This window comes from Penicillium soppii, assembly GCF_028829465.1.
Source record: "Penicillium soppii strain IBT 18220 chromosome Unknown utg000007l, whole genome shotgun sequence".
Taxonomy (NCBI): Eukaryota; Fungi; Ascomycota; class Eurotiomycetes; order Eurotiales; family Aspergillaceae; genus Penicillium; species Penicillium soppii.
In genome coordinates this window covers 2,929,217-2,949,506 of record NW_026643237.1, presented here as the reverse complement: position 1 = coordinate 2,949,506, position 20,290 = coordinate 2,929,217, and the positions used below count along the sequence as shown (strand labels likewise).

Here is a 20,290-nt window from a genome sequence, read left to right as displayed (position 1 = left end):
CATGATCCGAAACACTCACTAGTAACTAAGTGTGGTCCCGAGGAAATCTGGACATTTGAACCGAGAACAACCTTGGAAAGGTCCACTACCCCGGACCAGCATACTACCAAAGCCCGTATTGTGTGGAGACGGACGAATAGCGGAAACACTAAAATACAGAAGAATTCTTAGTGATTTTGACAATAAATTTCTCTGAAGCAAGCTCTTGGAATGTGGACGATCTAGCACACAATTCTTCAGGTTGTTCTGTCAAAAGAAATAAAGCGATAAAGTACATATTTCATTGTTGATTTCCTTTGGCAACCTAGGTACCAAGAAAAAGAAAAGGAACGGAAACGGCCGGGAGCAGCTAACAGTAGCTTGCGCCACCTCCGTTGTTTTCCCCCAGAGGCACGGGCATCTAACTCGTGGGTGATCTATGCCGGCAACAGATATGGGGTTCGATTCACATCCATACTAGGTTCATCCATATGAAGTCAAAGAACAGTGGACTGAATCGATAATGTAACATCGAGTTGAATAAAAAGATAATCGACACGCGTCCGTATGTTGTTTTGTCGGCATTAGAGTAGTCTCCCTCCCCTCCCCCCCCACTTAGATCCCTGTTGGTCCCTGTAAACGACCTTGAGAAGCGACCATTCAGGGGCGTCAGAGTCGGTAAATTAGTTTTTTTTTAGAGAGAATCTCGCCAATTATGACAAGGATTCGTGTACGCTAAATGATTCTCGACTCATTGACTCTTTCACCACATATATTCACCATGGGAAGGCACTTTTCTCTTCGGTTCAAACCCTAATAATGTCGCGTGTGTACGACAAGATAGAGACCACGGCTCTTTTTGTGGTTGCCAGAGCTTCGCGACTCAAGTTTGCTTCTTAAATTCCCTTCTTCATCTTTTTGCAAATTCAACCTCCTCCACTACCTCGCCCTCACAACTTCTCTCCTTACGTCCTACCTTCCTCCCCAAGCAATCACGACGGATATGAATAACGCCCACCATGTCTTCTGATCGCATAACCAAGCCCACCGATCCTGATGCACTGATCCTCGAAGCCTGGGGCCAAGGCTTTATGGTAGGCAGTTTAATCATTATGGCAGCGATCACCGCGGCAAACATGAAATCGCACATCATGCTGCACAAACTGATCTTTGCCGAGGTAGGTCAAGATTCGAGGCTGCATTAGCTCGGATTATTATGTACTGATCACTCATCCGATGGCAGCTTATTTTGGCTATGGCGCATGGCACCTTCATCTTCCCCCACGAGCCCGTTTATGGCTGGTATCTGAGCGCCACAGCTATCGGTCTCAACATCAGTTGGGCCCTGCACAATGTCATCGCTTGGATGAAGAATCGCCCTTTTCTCTCGCGAAAGGTCTCGCTGTTTTACATTGTCACGGTTATTCTTTGTTGGCCCTATTGGGGGTTAGAAATCTATGCGAATTTCACCTATTTCAACAATATCAACAAGATCTTCCTGAAGACTCGGCCATTGGAGCCGTTGTTTCGGTACGCTACTCCCTCTGTCTCGACCCGTCGATACCGTGGACAGCCCTGCTGTTCATTCGATAAATAGCCGCTAATTTTACTTATCGACAGTGATCCATGGTGGATCTTCACCACCTTCAACCTGTTCTGGACAATTAAACGCGAATACGCTTTCGGTATATGGGAGCTCATTACCATCAGTCCCCGCTTTGGCATTATGCTTGCTGCAATGTGTCTCTCTATCATATTCATGATTGTCGATACCTGCAGTGTCCTAAACGTCTTCTCTAGCCTGCTTCCAACCGGCGTTGAGCCATTCTGGAAGGTAAATCCTCACCACGCCGTGCCTTCTCCTCGGTCTTTCTTTCTCTGAAACTAACAAACCCGACCCAGCTATCCTTCATCTTCAAATGCCTCTGCGACACAGTGATTCTAGACGATTTCAAAACCGCACTCGACCACATGCGCACACACTGGATGCACAAGAAGAACGGCGAGCTATTCATCACTCCGATCCCAACTCCCACTGCCAGTCCACGTGCCCATAGGGCACGTCGGGATATCCGGGATGTTGAGTCGACCGGTTCTCCATATTCATGTTGTGTCTCCCCCTCGAAGAAACCACATGGCTCCACGGTTCATCTGGACCATATTCATATTCAAAAGGAAGTCCGCGTTCAGTCGGAAATTCTCGATGATCATAGTCGGGAGGAGATCACAATCTCGGAAGAAATTCCCGATATCCCTCTGCGCAAGCCTTGAAAATGGGTGCGGTTCTTTTGTCTTTACCCGAGGTTCCTCGGTGTACAATATGGTGTTCCCGGTGTTCGGATCTGGATTTCTTCAAGTTTTTCGGCGGTTTGAATGATGACATGGTGGGTGTATTATGGTGCATGGATGGACTTGATTTTATGCACTACATACCCCTGGTTCACTCTAAGGATAGTGATTTAGGAAAAGAAAACGCAAACTTCCTAGTGATAGTCGCTAACTGAATTCAACGTCATGTTTCAACATTTCAATCTATGTACATATGTACAAATCAAATCCTTCTAGGTGTACATATGTACAAATGATCTGCAGTGTCAATGCACAGATCTCTATTTGCGGAGAATTGCCTCGGAGAATTAGCACCTCTCTACGCAGTGCTACAACTATGGAATATGCCTTCCGTAGCTTATGCTGACTGTCAATTACTAAGTTGGCTGACCTATTTCTCCGAATCTGCTCTTTGGCCACATCTACATGCAACATTCCAACGCCTTGCAGAGATAATGCTGCCCAGAACTGTCTCGCCTGATGCACAAGAGAAAGAATATTGGGGCCAAATCTCCAGGACTTGCGGTCTAAATTGAAACAAAGTGAGGTACAAGAAGCTTCCCCGCTCGAGAACCGATTCATTTAGGCGCCCATTGTCGTAGACTCGGAGTATTGACGTGATGGATCCTGGACTGCTTTTCTCGGGCTCTACTTTCGACTTTTGGAAAGCAACCGGGCGCTGGGTATAAAAACAGATTTTTTCCTTGATCTGATCTTTTGATTTCATCTCTTCAATTGGAAAAACTTTGGTCTTATCGGGCATCTTTCACATATATCCAATCAATATCCAATATGGACTCTCTCGATATCCCACAGACCCAAACAGTCGCTCTCGTCCGCGCCCTCGGTGGCGAAGTTGAGTTCAAGACAGACTACCCCGTGCCAAAACCAGGACGCAATGAAGTCCTAGCAAAAGTGCTATACACCGGCGTCTGCCAGAGTGGTGTGTATCTACCCTCCAACACTCTCCCAAGACCAAGTCTCACAAACAATAGACCTGCACACCAAAGCCGGCACCGCAGCCGGACCAGACGGCAACCCCATAACAAAGATCAAGCTCCCCCATGTCGGTGGACACGAAGGAATCGGCCGAGTTATCGCACTCGGTCCAGATATTGAGCATGGCACCGGACTGAAAGTGGGTGGGTTAGTCGGAATCCGGTTCTCGAGCCGGATTTGCCGGCGGTGCGAGTTCTGCCTTGCTGGTACTGAGCAGTACTGCGTCGCGAGTACAAATCATCTCCATCATGAAGATGGCAGCTTTCAGCAATACATTGCCCTCGACGCAGATTATCTGACACTTTTGCCGGATGATGTTGATCCGAAAGTTATGGGGCCTGTGCTCTGCGCCGGGTTAACGGCTTATAAAGTGAGTTGCGAATGCAGGGTAGCAGACTCGACTCTTATATTGATACTTCATTAGGCCGTGTTGAATGCGAATCTCCGTCCTGGGAACTGGCTAGTGGTGGTTGGGGCGGGAGGTGGTCTTGGGCATCTAGCTGGTATGAATTTCTTTTGCTGAAATACGGCACAACCCACTAATACTATACAAGTACAATACGCACGAGCTCAGGGGGCTGTGGTCATTGGTGTCGACACGGGCCCAGGCAAGGGAGACTTTGTGAAGGGACTCGGCGCGCAAGAATTCATTGATTTCGCCACTGAAGATCCAGTCAAAAGGGTCCAAGATATCACCGGATTGGGCGCTCATGCAGTCGTAGTAACAGCAGGCAATGCAAAAGCCTTTGCGCATGCCTGTGATATGCTGCGAGTAGGTGGCACTTTGAGTTGCGTTGGAATTCCCCCTGGGCGGCCATGTCTCGAAACTCCTATCTGTACGATCGTGATTAAGGGTCTCAGAATCACGGGTAACTTGGTTGGATCGTTGAAAGAATGCATGGAAGCCGTGGATCTGGTACGCCGGGGTATTGTGAATCCTGTGATCAAGGTTCGACCATTCAGGGATCTGCCACAGGTATATGAGGAGATGGAGAAAGGAGATATTGCTGGTCGCATTGTCCTTCAAGTGATAGAGTGATCTTAGGTGGAATTTGATAAGGTCAAGCATTAGAATATCTGCTGATTCAGTTGTGATAGCCAATCAAAGCTGTTTGTGGACGACTCATTCTGTTCATCAATGACTCCATATAAGATATTTTCCGACACAACAACCGGCACGGGCTCATGTCTAGAGTGCAGGTCCACAACACTTGCCTCCACTGTCAACAGCCTGGCCGGGGCTGTGACTAGAGCTTCCGCAGTCTTTGCTCGAAGGATCGACTTCAGCATTTCGTCCTGATCTAAAAATGGGGTGATCTTCTGATAAAGCGCGTGCAAAAAGTCCTGTGGTCCTAATTCCAGTCGCGAGCCTGCCCCTGACAAGGTCAAAAGAATGGTATCGGCAAGTGAATTTGCAACTTCAAAGCATTTCAACAACTAAAAGCAATCAGTAACTTCAGGACGCTCGCTACAGTTGGAGTTCTACTAACCTGGTCCCGCCCCAGCGGTACCAAATCCGTGTCACGGAATCTTCTCAATGCCTGCAGCAAGTCACGACCAACTTGCGCAGGATAACCAAATTTCATGACAGAGGTATGGGCTGAAGAAGACAGCAAGCCCATCGACAGCGCGTCCTGCCAGAGAATCGTTCTCATCCACTCTCGCGTGATGTGGTAATCAGCGGTTCTGGTTGAAACGCGGTCGGCCATAGTAAAGCACAAAGAAGTGAGTCTTTTCTCTGTCTCCGTCAAGTCTGCCGCGACAGTGATCCCTACCCGCGAGCTGCGACGTACTGAGATACGATCAAATGCAATAAACAACTTAACCAACTCCAGCAAACCATGAGCATCCACATCGGCAACCTCATCGCTTTCCAGTTCGGGTATTGTGGGCAGCTCGCTATATGAAGGCGAGAGACCCAAGTGCAAAGCATAACCTCTGTATCTGGTTACTAGCTGACTCGGCAAGTTCAATGGTTCTAACCTACCTCTCCGATACCCAAATTAAAGGAAACACCAAAGTCTTGTTCGAAATTATATCATCCTCCCTATCATAAGCGCCCTCATCTAGTCGCAATACACGAACCCCAGCAATGGCTTCTTGGATATACATCATTGCCGAGTTCCGTTGGTTGACCTTTGCATGATACACGTGCAAAAAGAATGACACTAGAATACTGCGGAAATCCATGTGCTCTCCATAGTCACAGCATTTGGCACGCATCTGAAGACATGTTTGAGCCATTGCAGTGCTGCTCACGGTGCGGGAGTCGTCCACTTGGGGGTCAAGATGCAGTTGAGCCATTGTTGCCGCACAGAGGGCCGTTATGAGGCAGGAGATATTTTCAGTATGATAATCAAGCTTTTCTGGATCTATGTCCTCTATTTTGAGAAGAAGACCTTCTGCATTGACTACAGGCCAGACACTGTATGAATATCTCTGATAGAGCCGAACGACCGATTCAAGGATAGTCTTTGGAATGCGCTGGCTGCAAACTTCTGTGGGTTGACAGAAGGGCGTATCCTCGGCGCTTCCCACATTCTCATTTTCTTGATTATAACTCTCATTGTCTGTCGAATTCAATACCGAAGACTCAATATCTCGGACCTGGCATATTGTTCGCCGAGCTTTTGGGCCCCTCCTGCGCGCAGGCTTCAGGTATGTACATTGTACCTTTTTCACTGCCCCCCGGCAGGTATCGCAAGGCCAGGAGCCGTTGCATTTCACTTTACGGGAAATACAAGTATCGCAAGCTCGTTTGGGGGACATGGGTCGAAAGTGTGAAGGAACATGAATTGCCAAGTCCTATGTCGTACATTGAAGTCAATGCGGAGACGTGGGATTCACAGAGGGGAGGCATCGGCAAGTCTGCCGATCTTGGCATATCGGTGGAAGTACATTATTTGATCGAGCTGAACATAATTTGGAACCATTAGCGGAGTAAGTATCCATCGCTCTGAGGAGTGATGCTCGACCGAAAAGAACAACTGAAACCGACGTCAGCGGTAAATCCAAGGGAAGGTCCACCCCCAAGTATCCATGGATGTCCCCACTATACCAACTGACATCCCAATTCCTCAATGCCCCCAACTTTTCCTCTACAACATATACAACATACGTTCTAAGACTATTTTCCAATACTTGAAAATCATCAATCATGGCTCTTTCAGCTCCTAGCACAGATGTATGTCTCTCTGCGTTACAACACAATTCACTACGAAGAAAGCTAATAGCATTCCAGGCCCAAGCCCTCATTGCGCAAGAGACAAGTCCCGAGCAAACCTTCAACGAATTCACCGCAAGCACCGCCTGGACCCTGGGAAATGCTCTCCGTGAACGAATCCTCTCCCTGCCAGCTGGGCAGCGCAAGCCTGCTCTAATCTCCATTGCGCTCGCCACCGCGACATCCGGTGGCGTCCCACTGCATGTCCTCTTCCAGAGCGCAACTGAGAGCGGCACGATCCCAGATAATGAGAACTGGGTGCGGAGGAAGCGGAACACCGTGCTCCGGTGGGGAGTGTCGAGTTGGGCAATGAGACAAAAGACGATTGGTGGATTGGTGGCTGGCGCGTCGGCGGATCAGATTGAGGCTGCTTTTGTCAAGAAGTATGCTCTTGCTAGTGCCAATGGTGGAGCGGTTGCTGATGAATATGCAATTCATGGGGGTGGGTATCCCATCCGGGTGCGCGGGGTTGAAGGCGTTGTTGCTGTTGTTGTTGTCAGTGGGTTGAAGCAAGAGGACGATCATCAGGTGGTTGCTGAGACTATTAAGGACGTTGTTGCGAAGCAGAATTAGACATGGTAGATATACAATAGACACTAGCTAGAGTTAAAAGAGATACATGCGAATAGCACAAGACCCCCGGTAAACCATTTAGCCGTGCTGTCAGACTAGAGCACCATCTACTGTAATTGGACAAATGCAAGGTATCATTGTATTGTATTCTTGGCGGGCGTGGAAATTACCAGGCCGAGAGTAGTGAGACAGGAACAAAGCCTAGTATAAGTTCAAAACAAGTGACTCGAGCAAGAAAAAAAGTGGAACTCCATGAATAATGCCTCAAAGTAATTTTACAGTTCGTCGTGGTCAAGGGGCTCGTCATCATCCTCAGGAGGAGAAGCAGAGCCGTAGAGCTTGCTGGTGATGGGGTAAGCAACGCTGGAGAGCTGCTCCTTCTGCTCCTCGAAATCCTCGGTGGTGGCAGTGGCAGCGTTGTCCTCAAGCCAGTCGCTGACCTCCTTGACGGCGTCGAGAATGGACTGCTTGTCATCCTCATCGATCTGGCCACCAAGACCGTTCTCATCGTTGACCTGGTTCTTCAGGCTGAAGGCGTAGTTCTCGAGACCGTTACGGGCCTCAATCTTGCCCTTCATGGCCTTGTCCTCCTCGGCGAACTCCTCGGCCTCCTGGACCATGCGCTCGATCTCCTCGGGGGTGAGGCGGCCCTTGTCGTTGGTAATAGTGATGGACTCAGCCTGGCCAGTTCCCTTGTCGGAGGCGCTAACCTTAAGAATTCCATTGGCATCAAGGTCGAAAGCGACCTCAATCTGAGGAACACCGCGGGGCGCGGGGGGATGTTGGTCAGCTCGAACTTGCCGAGCATGTTGTTGTCCTTGGTCATCGAGCGCTCACCCTCGAACACCTGGATCAGAACGGTGGGCTGGTTGTCGGCGGCAGTCGAGAAGATCTGCGACTTGCGGGTAGGGATGACAGTGTTGCGGGGAATAAGCTTGGTCATCACACCGCCAGTAGTCTCGATACCGAGAGTGAGGGGGTTGACATCCATGAGAACGACATCGGCCATAGAGTCATCACCAGAGAGGATACCACCCTGAACGGCGGCACCGAATGCGACGGCCTCATCGGGGTTGATACCCTTGCTGGCCTTCTTGCCGGAGAAGAACTCTTCGAGAAGGGCCTGGACCTTGGGAATACGGGTAGAACCACCAACAAGAACGATGTCGTCAACCTCAGATTTCTTGATCTTAGCGTCCTTCAGAACCTGCTCGACAGGCTTAAGGGTCTTCTTAAACAGGTCGACATTGAGCTCCTCGAATTTGGCGCGGGTCAGAGTCTCGGAGAAGTCCTGGCCATTGTGGAAGGCCTCGATCTCAATGCGGGTAGACATCTGGGAAGACAGAGTGCGCTTGGCCTTCTCAACCTCACGCTTGAGCTTACCCATAGCCTTAAGGTCCTTCTTAACATCGGTGTTGTTCTTCTTGTTGTACTGCTTGACGAAGTACTCCATAACGCGGTGATCGAAATCCTCACCACCAAGGTGAGTGTCACCAGCGGTAGCCAGAACCTCGAAGACGCCGTTGTCGATAGACAGAAGGGAAACATCGAAGGTACCACCACCAAGATCGTAGACAATGACCTGGCGCTCGTCACCGGTCTTGTCAAGACCGTAGGCGATAGCGGCGGCGGTGGGCTCGTTGACAACACGCAGGACGTTAAGACCGGCAATAGTACCGGCATCCTTAGTGGCCTGACGCTGGGCGTCGTTGAAGTAAGCGGGGACAGTAACAACCGCGTGGGTGACGGACTTTCCAAGGTATCCCTCGGCGATGTCCTTCATCTTGCCAAGGATCATAGCGGAGATCTCCTCCGGTGTGAAAGTCTTAGCGGCCTGGTTGACGTCGACCTTAACTTGAGGCTTGCCATCCTTCTTGACGACCTTGAAGGGGTAGTTCTTAACATCCTTCTGAATATCCTTGTCGTCAAACTTGCGACCGATCATACGCCTGTGAAGGATGGGTTAGTGAGGATTCTCTCAAAAATCAGGAGGGAAAAAAGTCTTACTTGATGTCGAAAACGGTGCGCTCGGGGTTAGCGGCATATTGATTCTTGGCGGCATCACCGACAAGGCGCTCCTCATCGGTGAAAGCAACGTAAGACGGGGTGATACGGTTTCCTTGGTCGTTGACGAGAATCTCGACCTTGCCATTCTGCATCACACCAACACAACTGCGATTGAGGTTAGCAATCCGTCCGTTTGAGGTCTATGAAGAGAGATGCAATGGTGACATACGAGTAGGTGGTTCCCAAATCGATACCAATAACGTTGCCGTAGCTCTCAGGGGAGTTCTCCTCCTGGGCGTGAGCAGTGTTTCCAAAGAAGGCCAGGGGCGCGACGAGGACGAAGAGAAGGTAGAAGATGGTGGTCCAGGCGAAGGGCTTGGACGCGCCATCGCGTGCGGATACGCGAGCCATTGTGAAGAAGAGTATGTATAAGGCGGATCAAAGTTTCAATGCGAAGACGAAGGAAGCTGTCGAGGAAGCTTCACGCGCTCAGTTCAGCGCAGAGTAAACACAAGTGTTTAACTCTAATAAACCCTTCTATTTGTCGATGTTATGCGGGAGAGGGACCCGGGAGACGAAGTGAGTGAAAGAATGGTCGAAGAAGAATTGAAGAGAGAGAGAGTACTTGTACGCAAAGATGGCCCAGCGGCCATGCTGGCCTCTTCCACAAAGATCAGGTCACGTCTCGTGCGTTGATTGGCTGACTTCTTTTCTTCAGTAGACCCACTAACATGTATACACACCGCCTACTTGAGTGGTCTAGCGGCAGGGGTCTACCAGACGTGATCCACCAATCAACGCGCGCCAAATCTGTCGAACTTGCTGGAAGGGGGAGAGTTCCTTCGGAGAAGATCTCGAATTTACCCGGTTGACTCAATATTCATGGGAAATCTGTCCTGTTTCCAATTTTACAATGGCGTTTATATGAATCATTTTAACTCTTTGGGGCCTGGTACTCACACGGGCAATTAAACATGACAAGTGGCATATTTTTATTTGATTTGCCACGCATCGTGGCAAGGCATATAATATACTGCTGACGCAGAATGTCCGGGGATCTCCCGAGAAGGGGGTGTGGCACAAAGCACAGGGTCCTTAGATGGATCAGATGGATCACTTTTAAAGTAGCATACGTATACGAGTCAAACTATAATGCCACTACTTGTGCAACATTTCAATAGTTGGGGTCTAAAATGTAATAGTTGGCATCAAATATAGAAGCACACCTGGGCATGTCTGGTGACCATGCGAATCATATATCGAGCGGTCCAGAATATATATAATTGAACCAAAAATGCAAGAAAGGCACCTGGGCATGCTGTGTCTTGAACGAATAAATAAACTTTTTTATTTATTTCACTCGAACTTTACTCTAACAAACCAGCCGCAACAGTTGAGCCTCCCGCACGCAGAACGATCCTCGTCGGCGCCTCAAGAGGCACAGCCTGATCCATCTCAACCACAATACGCGCCACAGTACCAGGGCCGACAATCTTTGGCCGTTTCTTGACAGCCTCACCTGAAGCTTTGTCAAGAGAAGCTACCAGCTTGCTGATGCGGCCAGGCACGTGGAGACGGCCACGGTGTACGTCCACCTGCATAGGCATGAGGTGCTCGAAAGCCAGGACCTTGGTGGTAAAAGTAGTGATGGTAGGGATGGGAGAGGAGGGGCGGCAAACGACATCACCAGAGCGGAGGTGAATCGGGTCGATATTGGCAATATTCAAGACAACGTTTTGACCGGCCACGGCCCAGTCATTTGGCTCATTGTCGACCTCTAGACTGCGGACTGTTGCTGTTTCACCGCTGGGCATGGTGAGAATCTGGTCACCCACTTGCAGACTGCCAGCGTCGAGACGACCAGAGATAGAGAGCGGATTTTGAACGCCACCGCGGAACACATCGCCAATTGTCATGCGCAAGGGTTTCTCGAGTGCATGTGTGTATGGCTCTGAGGTTTCCAATTCTTCAATCAACGTGCGACCTGTGTACCAGGATGCATGAGAATCCTCACTGCGCCGAGAGATGTTGTCTCCCAGAACTCCGGAGCAAGGCACAAATGAAATGTTGTTTTCTTGGAATCCCGCGGTGGTCAAGAAGGCAGAAATTTGCTGTTCAATCTCCTCAAAGCGTTCATGATCCCATTGTACTGTGTCCATCTTGTTCACAGCCACAACAATTTTCTGAACGCCCATACTGCGCACCAACAGAGCATGCTCCTTGGTCTGACCCTTCAATCCCGACTCGAACTTGCCAACACTGGAGTCGATAACCAGAACAGCGAAGTCTGCCTGACTGGCACCGGCGATCATGTTGGGGACAAAGTCACGGTGGCCCGGTGCATCGACAATAGTGAAGGCAGTCTTTTCAGTCTCAAACTGGTTGGTGGCAATATCTATCGTAACACCTCGTGCTCTCTCCTCCGACCCTTGGTCCAGGACCCAGGCCAGTGCAAATGATCCTTTGCCAATCTTCTCGGCCTCCCGCCGATACTTTTCTAACGTCCGTTGATCGATGGCGCCTTGATCTGCCAACAGTCGGCCCATAAGCGTACTCTTTCCAGCATCAACATGGCCTGCGGATACTAGTCAGTTCAAGTCCACACTCGCCAATGGATACCGACTAACCAATAACCACAAAGTTGGCCGACCTCTTGCGGGTGGAGTTCTTGTATTCTGCCAGAACATCAAGGTTCTTGCTCTTGACAGTCACTTTGTCTTCGACTGATAGGTCTTTGATTTCACCAGCCAAATCAGATTGACCTTTCTTGTCACCTGCCGCTTTCGATACAGCCGATTTGGACTTCATTCCTACATATCATTAGGCGGGTGCCTCTAAACCTTCCTGCGGATCGCCAAACCTTTCGCTGCGTTCTGTGCATTGAGAACGACATCGTCGGGGCTGGGCGCTGCAAAGTCAAAGGGTTCAGCATTATCCTGTCCATATATTCTCAAAAGGTCTCTGCTGTTTGAATGCAAATGGCTGTGCTCGGCGATTGTAGGACGAGATGTGCCAACGATAGTGCTGGCAAATGTGGATGGCAAGGCACGGATACTCGGCTGTGACTGCTGACGCTCTGGCTCTTTGAGTTCCTCGATATCCCGCGATGCAGGTGGGGATACCTGCGGTACAAGGGGCTTCCGGGGCTCACGGGGCTCAGATGTTGAATCCTTCTGTACGGGAGAGGGGGAGGAGGATATTGGTTTCGCCGGACGCCCTAAAGACCCCAGGCCTTCTGCAGGCTTCGGTGTTGACCTTCCACTAGCTGCAAGCCTCTCGCGAAGAGATCGTGGCGTGCCTTGAGGGTCAGGAGACGGCGTCTCAGACTGTTCGGACCGAGGGTTCAGTGCAGCTGATGCCTCCGCCGTAGCTCCCTCTTTCTTCTTTCGAGCTGCAGCCAAGGCCGCCAACTTCGAGACTTTCCCGCCAGCCTCGGGTGCACCTCCCAGGAGACCCAGGCGGGGGTAAAGTGGCTCAACCAATATGTCCGTCTTCCGGTGAGTGGGCACGTTGAGCCAAGGGCAGTCGCGAAAGAAGTCAGCAGCCGAGAAGTGTGCCGCCGCGGAAGGAGGAGCAGGATATGCTGGCACTGGAAGACCTGTTAGAACATTGTTCAAACTTTTAGATGGCGTTAGTCTCTAGTCTTGCGAGGTATAAGAAGAGATCGCTTCGCACCAAGCCACGCAATGACATACCTTTTTCATTTCCAAACAGCACTAGTCCGGGCGAACAAAGTCCTTCCCCGAATTTCGAGCCAAGCCATGACAACTCAATAAAACAGTATTGTCGAGAATATTGCTTACCTGTTTGTGCCTTTGACTTTTGCTTTGTAGCCTCCTTCTCTTTCTTGCCTGTGCGCAGAGCTTCATGTTAGCGCAATACTCTAGAGAAGAACGAACAATTCAATAAAAGCATAGCCAAAGCTAGTACTTACCTCTCAAGTAGTTGACCGACTTCTCGATATCATTGTAGTAATGCCACAAAGCATCTTGGACTTCTTGTTTCGTGGCAGTAACTGAGGGCTGCCCCGCACTCAGCTGTTGCAAAACAAGTGTAGTACACTGCTGCGCAAATTCCTGTTCTTCAGGGTCAGGTGACGCGTACCCATCGTCTGAGTAGTAGTCTTCATCATCGTATCCCACATCTTTAATACGGTGTCGTGACATCACAACGGGTGCACAAACAAAGTGGGTGCGAGGGGTTCGCTGTCGTAGAACGGGGAGGAGCTGTCCAGCTATCGATGGGATGTTCACTGTACTAATAAGGAAGCGAAAACACAACTGGAATACAGCGCACGACTTCAAAATGCTCAATTGATGTTCTGAGGACGTCTGCGGGAAAGATGAGATGCAAGTGGGATTTGTTTTGGCATACGAATGACGCTAGCGGCCATGAGCACATGGCCATAAGTTTATGGACACCGCCCTGACTACCGCCTTCTGCTGAGCTTCCAAGTCTTCCTTCAGAATAGGAAAGAGGTTGATTATCTGCCGGCAAAATGCACAATCTTTTGGCCGCTGTCGTCCACTGAATATTTAGAAACCCACACGTCATACCCCACTGTATGAACTTCAATCTTGGAAATATTCACCTAAGGCTATGGAATCATACTACCTAGCTAGGCATATCAGAAGCTGTGTGCATATCTCTGTGTGTTCATAGTATTTATTCCAAGGCCACTTCTATAGTTGAGCGTACAACGAATGCATAACGTCCCAAGAGCACCAACAAGAGCCAAGTGAAAAAAAAGATAAGGATAACCATCTATCGTAGGGGACTGCCACCAAAAAAGTCACCAGGTCCAGAGAAGCTTCCATTGCTTGGGGTCAGAGCAATCGAGCGCCGGAAAGCCTGGCGGGGCGTGGCAGGAGCACTGGGAGGTCCAGCATTGGGCGCAGCCGAGGTGGGTGCTACAGGGGCGACGGAGCGTGTGTCAGGGGTGCTAGGAGTGTTGCGACCACTCTCATTCTGCATGGTGACAGCGGTACCAGGTCGGGAAAGGACTGTAACAGTGCCGCCATTCTTGGGAGGCGGGCGGAAGCCTAGTTTCGAGCCTTCACGGAATATCTCTTCGAGCATTTGCGCGACAATGCCTGCATCTTCGTATTCTTGAAATTTTTTCCAAAGACGCAAGGCCATACGCGCATCCTCAATAGAGTCATGACCCTGAAGGGTGTCTGGTGTAGGCTCTTCTTGAATATATTCTTTGAAAACAGCCCATGCAAGGTACCGGAGACTGAGCCGGCGGTTCTTCCCTGGATGGAAGAAAAGATATTGTGTGTCCACGGTTTGGGCCTTTGGCACTTGGATGTTGATTTTGCGGAAATCAGAGGCTAGACCGTGACCGACGAATATGCAGCCGAGATTGAGAAGCAACCAAAGTTTTTTATAGGCTGCCTTGAGTGGGACGAGGTTGTGTTCGCTGGTTCGTGGATCCAAGTCACCAGGTTTGATACCTGAATACTGGGTCACATAGTCCACGATTGGCTCCCGAATAGTGATATAGTCATCAATAAAAGGTATTCCTTCCTGAATCCCTAAGCCGCGCAACACAGAGACACGGGCCAGCCCACTCTTGTTCGGGCGGACCATTTCTTGCGAGCCGTCTGCCTTGACATCGATTTCAGCCTTTTCGAGATCGACGAATTCGGTATCCAGGGCAACAGGTGTCCCGGGCTGGGGCTGTTCCTCTTCAGTAAGGGTTTTACAAGATTCAACATGACGGCCACCATTCAAAGACCACTCGCGGAACAGAAGTGTTTTATCGAGGCTATTCTTCCAAGAGTCATCGATGACATGGCGAGGGTCTCTCACTTGGTAAGCTAGAACGCAAGGTTGCTTCCAAGGCTGTGTGAATCGAAGCGCTTCATCCCTGTCGACCTCCGTAACCAAGAAGTCGTTGAACAAGTGCCATTTGCCTTGTTCCTGGGGTTCAGGTCTTGATATGGAGACATTGACGAAAGAAACCAAATGCGGCTTTTGGTGTTCTGGAATATCAATCTCCGCAACCAAGCCAACCAAATCATACACCACGAGTCCAGGTGTCTGGCTCTGGATACGAAGCTGCAGCTCATCCCCTTCAAAGCACATTACCTGGCCGGTGGGGTCAACCAGGATACCGACAGCGTCAGGGAGCCACTTGGGGATTGCCCATAGCCGACGACAGAGAGGGTTCGTCAGCGCAGCATTAAGCACGAGGACCAACGGCATGCGGTGGATAGTTTTGCGGATCGTCACTTGTTGGTAACGACGGCAATAATTGCACCACCCGCGGTTCTGTGTCTCTCGTTCAATACTTGCACGTAGGATATTGGAGAATCGGAACAGCGGATTGCGTCGCGCATGTTTAATGTCAATATTCGGATAAATCAGTTCATTTGCCAACGAGTTTCCAGGTCGCACGATTTCATTCTGGCAGTACATGCACCGAATGGACTCGGATGCGATGGTAGCGAGCCGTTGATCGAGATCTTCCGAATTTGGTTGGGTCATCCGGAAATCTTGAGCTATCTGGGTCAAGAAGAAACGATTGACAGCCTGAATAGCAGTTGAAAGTGATTTGTTGGTGAGATTCTCTTCCAAGAGGCCCAAATTTGACGCTTCTCGGAAGCTGCTGAATGTCTTGAGGAGATTGGTGGCTTGGCAATTTTGTCCACTCGCTTTTTCAAGCATATCAAACAGATAACCTAGCTCACACAAAAGACAGTGCTCAAAGATGCACGATCCAGCTGCATGGCTGAGAGCAAGGTTCCGGAACAATGGGATGAATTTGAAGAGTTGGAGGAGGGAGTTGGTGAAAGAATTGGCGATGTGAGTCTCCAGGCCAGAGAACAAGGTCTTATTATAGAAGCTATAGAATGTGAGCGACGAAGGGTAAGTGAAACGGACAAAAGACCATACCGAAAGTCGAAATCATCAACACCAAACCGGCTGTATTTGATTTCGACGTTGCTATATTTGAGCAACGGATCATCATCACTTTCTCCGTTGATTTTAGCGCCTGCTAGTGCTTCTGCTGCATCTCCAACTAAGCCGTCTGATTTACTATATTCTCGAGCCTTTTCACTCAAGAACTTTGGTGCGATAAGGGACGGCTCTGCTGTGGTCAGCGCGCGAGTGTTTTCTGTTTGGTAGCGGCGGATCTTTCTCGGATTGGGAGCGTGATGGCCCATTTCCGCAGGACGCAAGTATGGCAATATAGATTGATCTATCGGAGCAGGTGGATTGCCAACCTCGAAGATCAGATGGCTTGGCCACGCCGAGTGGAGACGGTCATGATAATAAGGCATCCCAGCCATGCTTAGCGGAGCTTCTGGGGACCAATCTATCGGAGGAGGGCGCGTGGGAACATCTGCAAACTCTGCCTCTTTGCTCAGTTCTGTGAAATGAATTTTTGATGGTGAGCCCCATAGGTGAATAGAGCCCTCGGCATCATTGATAGCCAAAGCTTCTCCGGATGGTGAAAGATCAATCCCGAGCATTAAAGAGACATTCGCTTGTCTCAAGTTGACCGAGTTGGGATTCATAAGATCTATGACTTGAAGTTGACCTGTTTGTGAAGCCACGAAGCTAGTAGTGTGAAGTTTGGGATGCATGCGAACATATGCTGCACCAGCATGGAACGGGATCGGGGGTAATGGTGTCAGAGTCTTCAAATCATAAACATTGGCTAATGGGTCCACGATTGGGGCTCCCAGATGTCGGACGGAAAAGCCGCATGTGACCAGCAAGTCATTTCGGGCGTCCATATCATTGACAGCTGTCCCGTGGGCTTTCCATGACTTCACAACGCTAAAATTGGCGAGGCTGAGGGCATTAACAGATCCCGTATCTGTTGCTGCGCAGAGGTATCTACTCTTTTTCATCATTGTGTAGCCGTGCTCAGTGGGTAGCTTGTCGACGATTGTGCCCTTGTCAATGTCCACCGTGAACATCACTCGTTGGCAACCTGCAACGAGGATTCGATTGGTTTGAGCCGTGAAGCTCATACAGCGGAGATCGACCATTTCCTCGTGAGCAAGGTGCCATTGCGTCAAGCCCCGCCGTGTGATCATGTGCACACTCTTCGAAGACAGGGAAATTACTCCTCGTTCGTGAAAGATAATCTGCCGCACCACGCCCTCGGATGCTGGGTGGGCTCGAACAGATGTGTAACGTTGCATCTCCGGTCCGTAAAATGAGGATACCCTGCCCTGGCGAGAAACAAAACCCAGTTAAGATCCCGGTCCCAGAACATTCAAGGTGATAGTCCACTCACGTATTCATTTCCTGTCCACAGAAGTTCCATCATATCATCAAACGCGATCGCTGTCGCCACGGTAGGCATAGCATGCGCACTCGGTGGTGGCATTGGGATACGCGACAGCTCATCCCAGTCGGCCTCCATGATTGCGGTGTCTGCTTCGGCCCAGCTTCAACCGTCCGTAAGTCTCTTGTGTACACTTTGGAGCCGCTCTGTTGACGGGGTTGTTGTTGTTGAAATTGTTGGCTTCACCCACGTGGGAACACGGCGAGTGTGGGCATTGTTCAGCGCGAGGGACGCGATTGCGGGGAAGCTAGGCGGTCGAATTGGCGATAATAATGAAAAGACAGAGGAAAGGCTTGAACCAAAATGGTACCAAAAGTGGAACTCAAAACCGAAGCTCGGCTGGAAATGCCTGACGCGACGGAAGAAGGAACGATTGGTCTCCAACTGCGATGCATGGTTGCCGGCGAGGGACGGTGAGGTGTTGGTTGCATCACGTGATGGCTTATCTACGGGCGTAGTTGGTGGCCACGAAGAAGCTAGCAACAACAACGACGTTAGAAACATCGAAGATTATATCCATATGTATATATAAAGGGTAGAAGAGCTCATACTCATCGATGGTCTATGAAAATACCATTTGCTGAAATAGAAACATAAGAAAATATTTCCGCTGCGTATAATAACGTTAGCACAACAGAAAACCGTTATTGTCACATAAATTCCTCATTGGCCACTAAATCCCTATACACTCCTTTGGCTCCACAGCTTGTTCGGGTACCTTTCGTTCGTGTTGTGATGATCATGTCTTATTTTTCTGCTGTTCAATAGTTAAGAAGGCACGAACATGTGATAATTATATTGAACAATAATAATATCTCTCCTATGGCGCACCGATTATTTTCTCAATCTCTAACCAATCAGTATAATCCACGCCAGTCAGAGGCAATGTTGGATTGTGGAAGCTTGAATATATCCCTTCTGCCTCCCCCGAAAGATCTAAATCTAAATCTCCCTGACTATCAAACATCGCATCAGGAATATCCATATTTGAAAAGGGCTCAAGTAGCCTAGCCTCATCCCGGTGGACGTCCGGGCCGAAGGCCATGGCCATGTAGGGGGGAGCGACTGAGGGAGATAGCAATGTATCTTGCCCTGAGTATGTTTGCGCTGTTAATGGTTGAGACTTTTCCTCCAATACCAAATTATTTGGCGAGGTACTCGCATCGAAGACATGATTTGGCCATACATGTCGGCATGATTGTGTGATATCGTGCAGGCGGCGCTCGGCAGCTAGGTTGCCTGCCCGGGCCAGGAATTGAAGCACTTTGAATGCTTGGTAGAGTGCCGATGGTGGTTCGCTTTGTGATTTATCTAAAAAGCCCGCCATTATCAAGACAAATGCAGCAGAGAATGTGGCCTCTAGGTCAAAGAAGCCATAGCGCGCTTTGGCAATGCGTTAGTTATGAGCTGTACAATGCTACGAAACAACCGAATGCGAGGTAGAAAGAATGGCTGTATATGAATAAACTTACGAATTGTCTGCTGTCGTTCAAGAGATTCAAGTATGGCAAGACTTCTAGTGGCTGCCTGATTGCATGTATCACAGAGACGCAACAGTATGCTCGGGGCTTGATCAGGTGGCTGCGACTGCTGGATTTCGGCTGACGACCGGGCTCGTTGCAAAAGTATAGGTCGAGTACAAAGGATGATAGCCTGTATATTTGAGTAAGCAACAGGCATATGTATGCTTTAGCTGGGAACAAGCTCACTTGGAAGAGCATCAAGTATAGCGATGCACCCGTGCGTGTTACCAACTGAACCGGTTTATTGAAATCCAGCATTAAAGGCCTAGGAAACGATCGGCCTGTGTTATGCAGTTCTTGCAGGCTATACTGAATCTTTTGAACCAGCTCCAGTTGGGTGATTGACTTATTTCCGTATAAAGCTTTTGCGGATGTATTAGTGGATGCCTTTTGAAAGAAGCAAAAAAGGCGACTTACTAGACATGATATCATCTGTGACACGTGCAATACGAACGTTGATTGCAAGAGCAATTGGAGATTGAAACCCTGCCGCATGGCGGGGGAGTTCAGTCCTCAGTTGGCGTTCATCTGCCCCAGCAGCTAACCCAAGACTCGAAGATAGGCGTCTGTGCATGTAAGTTGAAGCCTCTAAATTGAGTGAGGCTCTGGAATATCTTACCTATCAAGCATATATACTGTCCACCAAAGCCGTAACCTGTGAGCACTTTGGGAGGGAAGACAACATTGCTCACTTTCGCGTAGATTGCATCCGAGAGCAATAGCAAGCCGCAAAGCGACTCCGATCTGCTCGAGATTAGACGCAAACTTCTAGATCTATCTCGATCTCGGCACACATGCGTGAAGATATGCATCGTGTTTGCGGTCACACCATTGCAAATATGTAGCGATCAGGGTAAGCACCTCGACAATGATCACGCCCTCTCCACCCATGTTATGCAGGGGAGGCAGCCGCTTTAATGCCTCCGCAAACAGGTCCGACCCCGGCGGCTGGGAAGTTGGATGTCTGACATCCATCAGCATTGCCATTGCCATGACCAAGAGGTATTCCATGAACCAAGGTGAGCGCATCTGTTGTTCCCTAGTCTCTGAATTCTGAAATAGCAACATGAGATCATCAGAAAATGACCGCGGATCGAAAAAGTGCTGGCTGACACCAAGATAGAAAAGAAATTGCTCAAGCAGGTGCTGTGATTCCTCTAATGATGGGAAGGTTACTTCGCTTGCATTTTTAACGAGCTCTCGTGCCGAGGTCCAATTAGGTTCTCGATGAGACCCATCTTGGCGCTTTGGGTGTAGCCCATGAAAAGCATCATTGGGACTAGACCTGTGAAGAAGAGATCTGACTTGAGACTCAAATGCAGGTCCGGAGGTCAGATCCGTAGCTTGATG

At 49.5% G+C, this 20,290-nt stretch overlaps 7 protein-coding genes across 7 annotated transcripts; 3 read left to right on the top strand and 4 right to left on the bottom strand.

The window, feature by feature from the left end:
* Nucleotides 1–998: 998 nt before the first annotated feature.
* Nucleotides 999–2,250, top strand: N7529_010375 (uncharacterized protein; the record flags this gene model as incomplete). Its single annotated transcript, XM_057245902.1, has 4 exons — nucleotides 999–1,157; nucleotides 1,223–1,509; nucleotides 1,600–1,813; nucleotides 1,882–2,250. 4 exons carry the CDS (start codon nucleotides 999–1,001, stop codon nucleotides 2,248–2,250), a joined length of 1,029 nt encoding a protein of 342 aa, XP_057094165.1.
* Nucleotides 2,251–3,099: 849 nt separating this feature from the next.
* N7529_010374 (zinc-dependent alcohol dehydrogenase) lies at nucleotides 3,100–4,345 on the top strand (the record flags this gene model as incomplete). The annotated part of the gene is made up of 4 exons (XM_057245901.1): nucleotides 3,100–3,250; nucleotides 3,303–3,676; nucleotides 3,731–3,809; nucleotides 3,861–4,345. The coding sequence occupies 4 exons, from the start codon at nucleotides 3,100–3,102 to the stop codon at nucleotides 4,343–4,345; spliced, it is 1,089 nt and encodes a 362-aa protein (XP_057094164.1).
* Nucleotides 4,346–4,374: 29 nt separating this feature from the next.
* Nucleotides 4,375–5,610, bottom strand: N7529_010373 (putative C6 transcription factor; the record flags this gene model as incomplete). The annotated part of the gene is made up of 3 exons (XM_057245900.1): nucleotides 4,375–4,743; nucleotides 4,797–5,244; nucleotides 5,294–5,610. The coding sequence occupies 3 exons, from the start codon at nucleotides 5,608–5,610 to the stop codon at nucleotides 4,375–4,377; spliced, it is 1,134 nt and encodes a 377-aa protein (XP_057094163.1).
* An 853-nt stretch (nucleotides 5,611–6,463) lies between these two features.
* N7529_010372 (DUF967 domain protein) lies at nucleotides 6,464–7,102 on the top strand (the record flags this gene model as incomplete). The annotated part of the gene is made up of 2 exons (XM_057245899.1): nucleotides 6,464–6,490; nucleotides 6,548–7,102. The coding sequence occupies 2 exons, from the start codon at nucleotides 6,464–6,466 to the stop codon at nucleotides 7,100–7,102; spliced, it is 582 nt and encodes a 193-aa protein (XP_057094162.1).
* Nucleotides 7,103–7,377: 275 nt separating this feature from the next.
* On the bottom strand, nucleotides 7,378–9,520 carry bipA (Hsp70 family ATPase KAR2; the record flags this gene model as incomplete). The annotated part of the gene is made up of 4 exons (XM_057245898.1): nucleotides 7,378–7,812; nucleotides 7,866–9,051; nucleotides 9,110–9,274; nucleotides 9,339–9,520. The coding sequence occupies 4 exons, from the start codon at nucleotides 9,518–9,520 to the stop codon at nucleotides 7,378–7,380; spliced, it is 1,968 nt and encodes a 655-aa protein (XP_057094161.1).
* Nucleotides 9,521–10,476: 956 nt separating this feature from the next.
* On the bottom strand, nucleotides 10,477–13,275 carry N7529_010370 (putative translation elongation factor EF-1 subunit; the record flags this gene model as incomplete). The annotated part of the gene is made up of 5 exons (XM_057245897.1): nucleotides 10,477–11,684; nucleotides 11,737–11,919; nucleotides 11,970–12,698; nucleotides 12,913–12,960; nucleotides 13,044–13,275. 5 exons carry the CDS (start codon nucleotides 13,273–13,275, stop codon nucleotides 10,477–10,479), a joined length of 2,400 nt encoding a protein of 799 aa, XP_057094160.1.
* Nucleotides 13,276–13,873: 598 nt separating this feature from the next.
* Nucleotides 13,874–17,495, bottom strand: pan2n2 (poly(A)-specific ribonuclease; the record flags this gene model as incomplete). Its single annotated transcript, XM_057245896.1, has 3 exons — nucleotides 13,874–15,959; nucleotides 16,010–17,301; nucleotides 17,367–17,495. 3 exons carry the CDS (start codon nucleotides 17,493–17,495, stop codon nucleotides 13,874–13,876), a joined length of 3,507 nt encoding a protein of 1,168 aa, XP_057094159.1.
* Nucleotides 17,496–20,290: the final 2,795 nt, after the last annotated feature.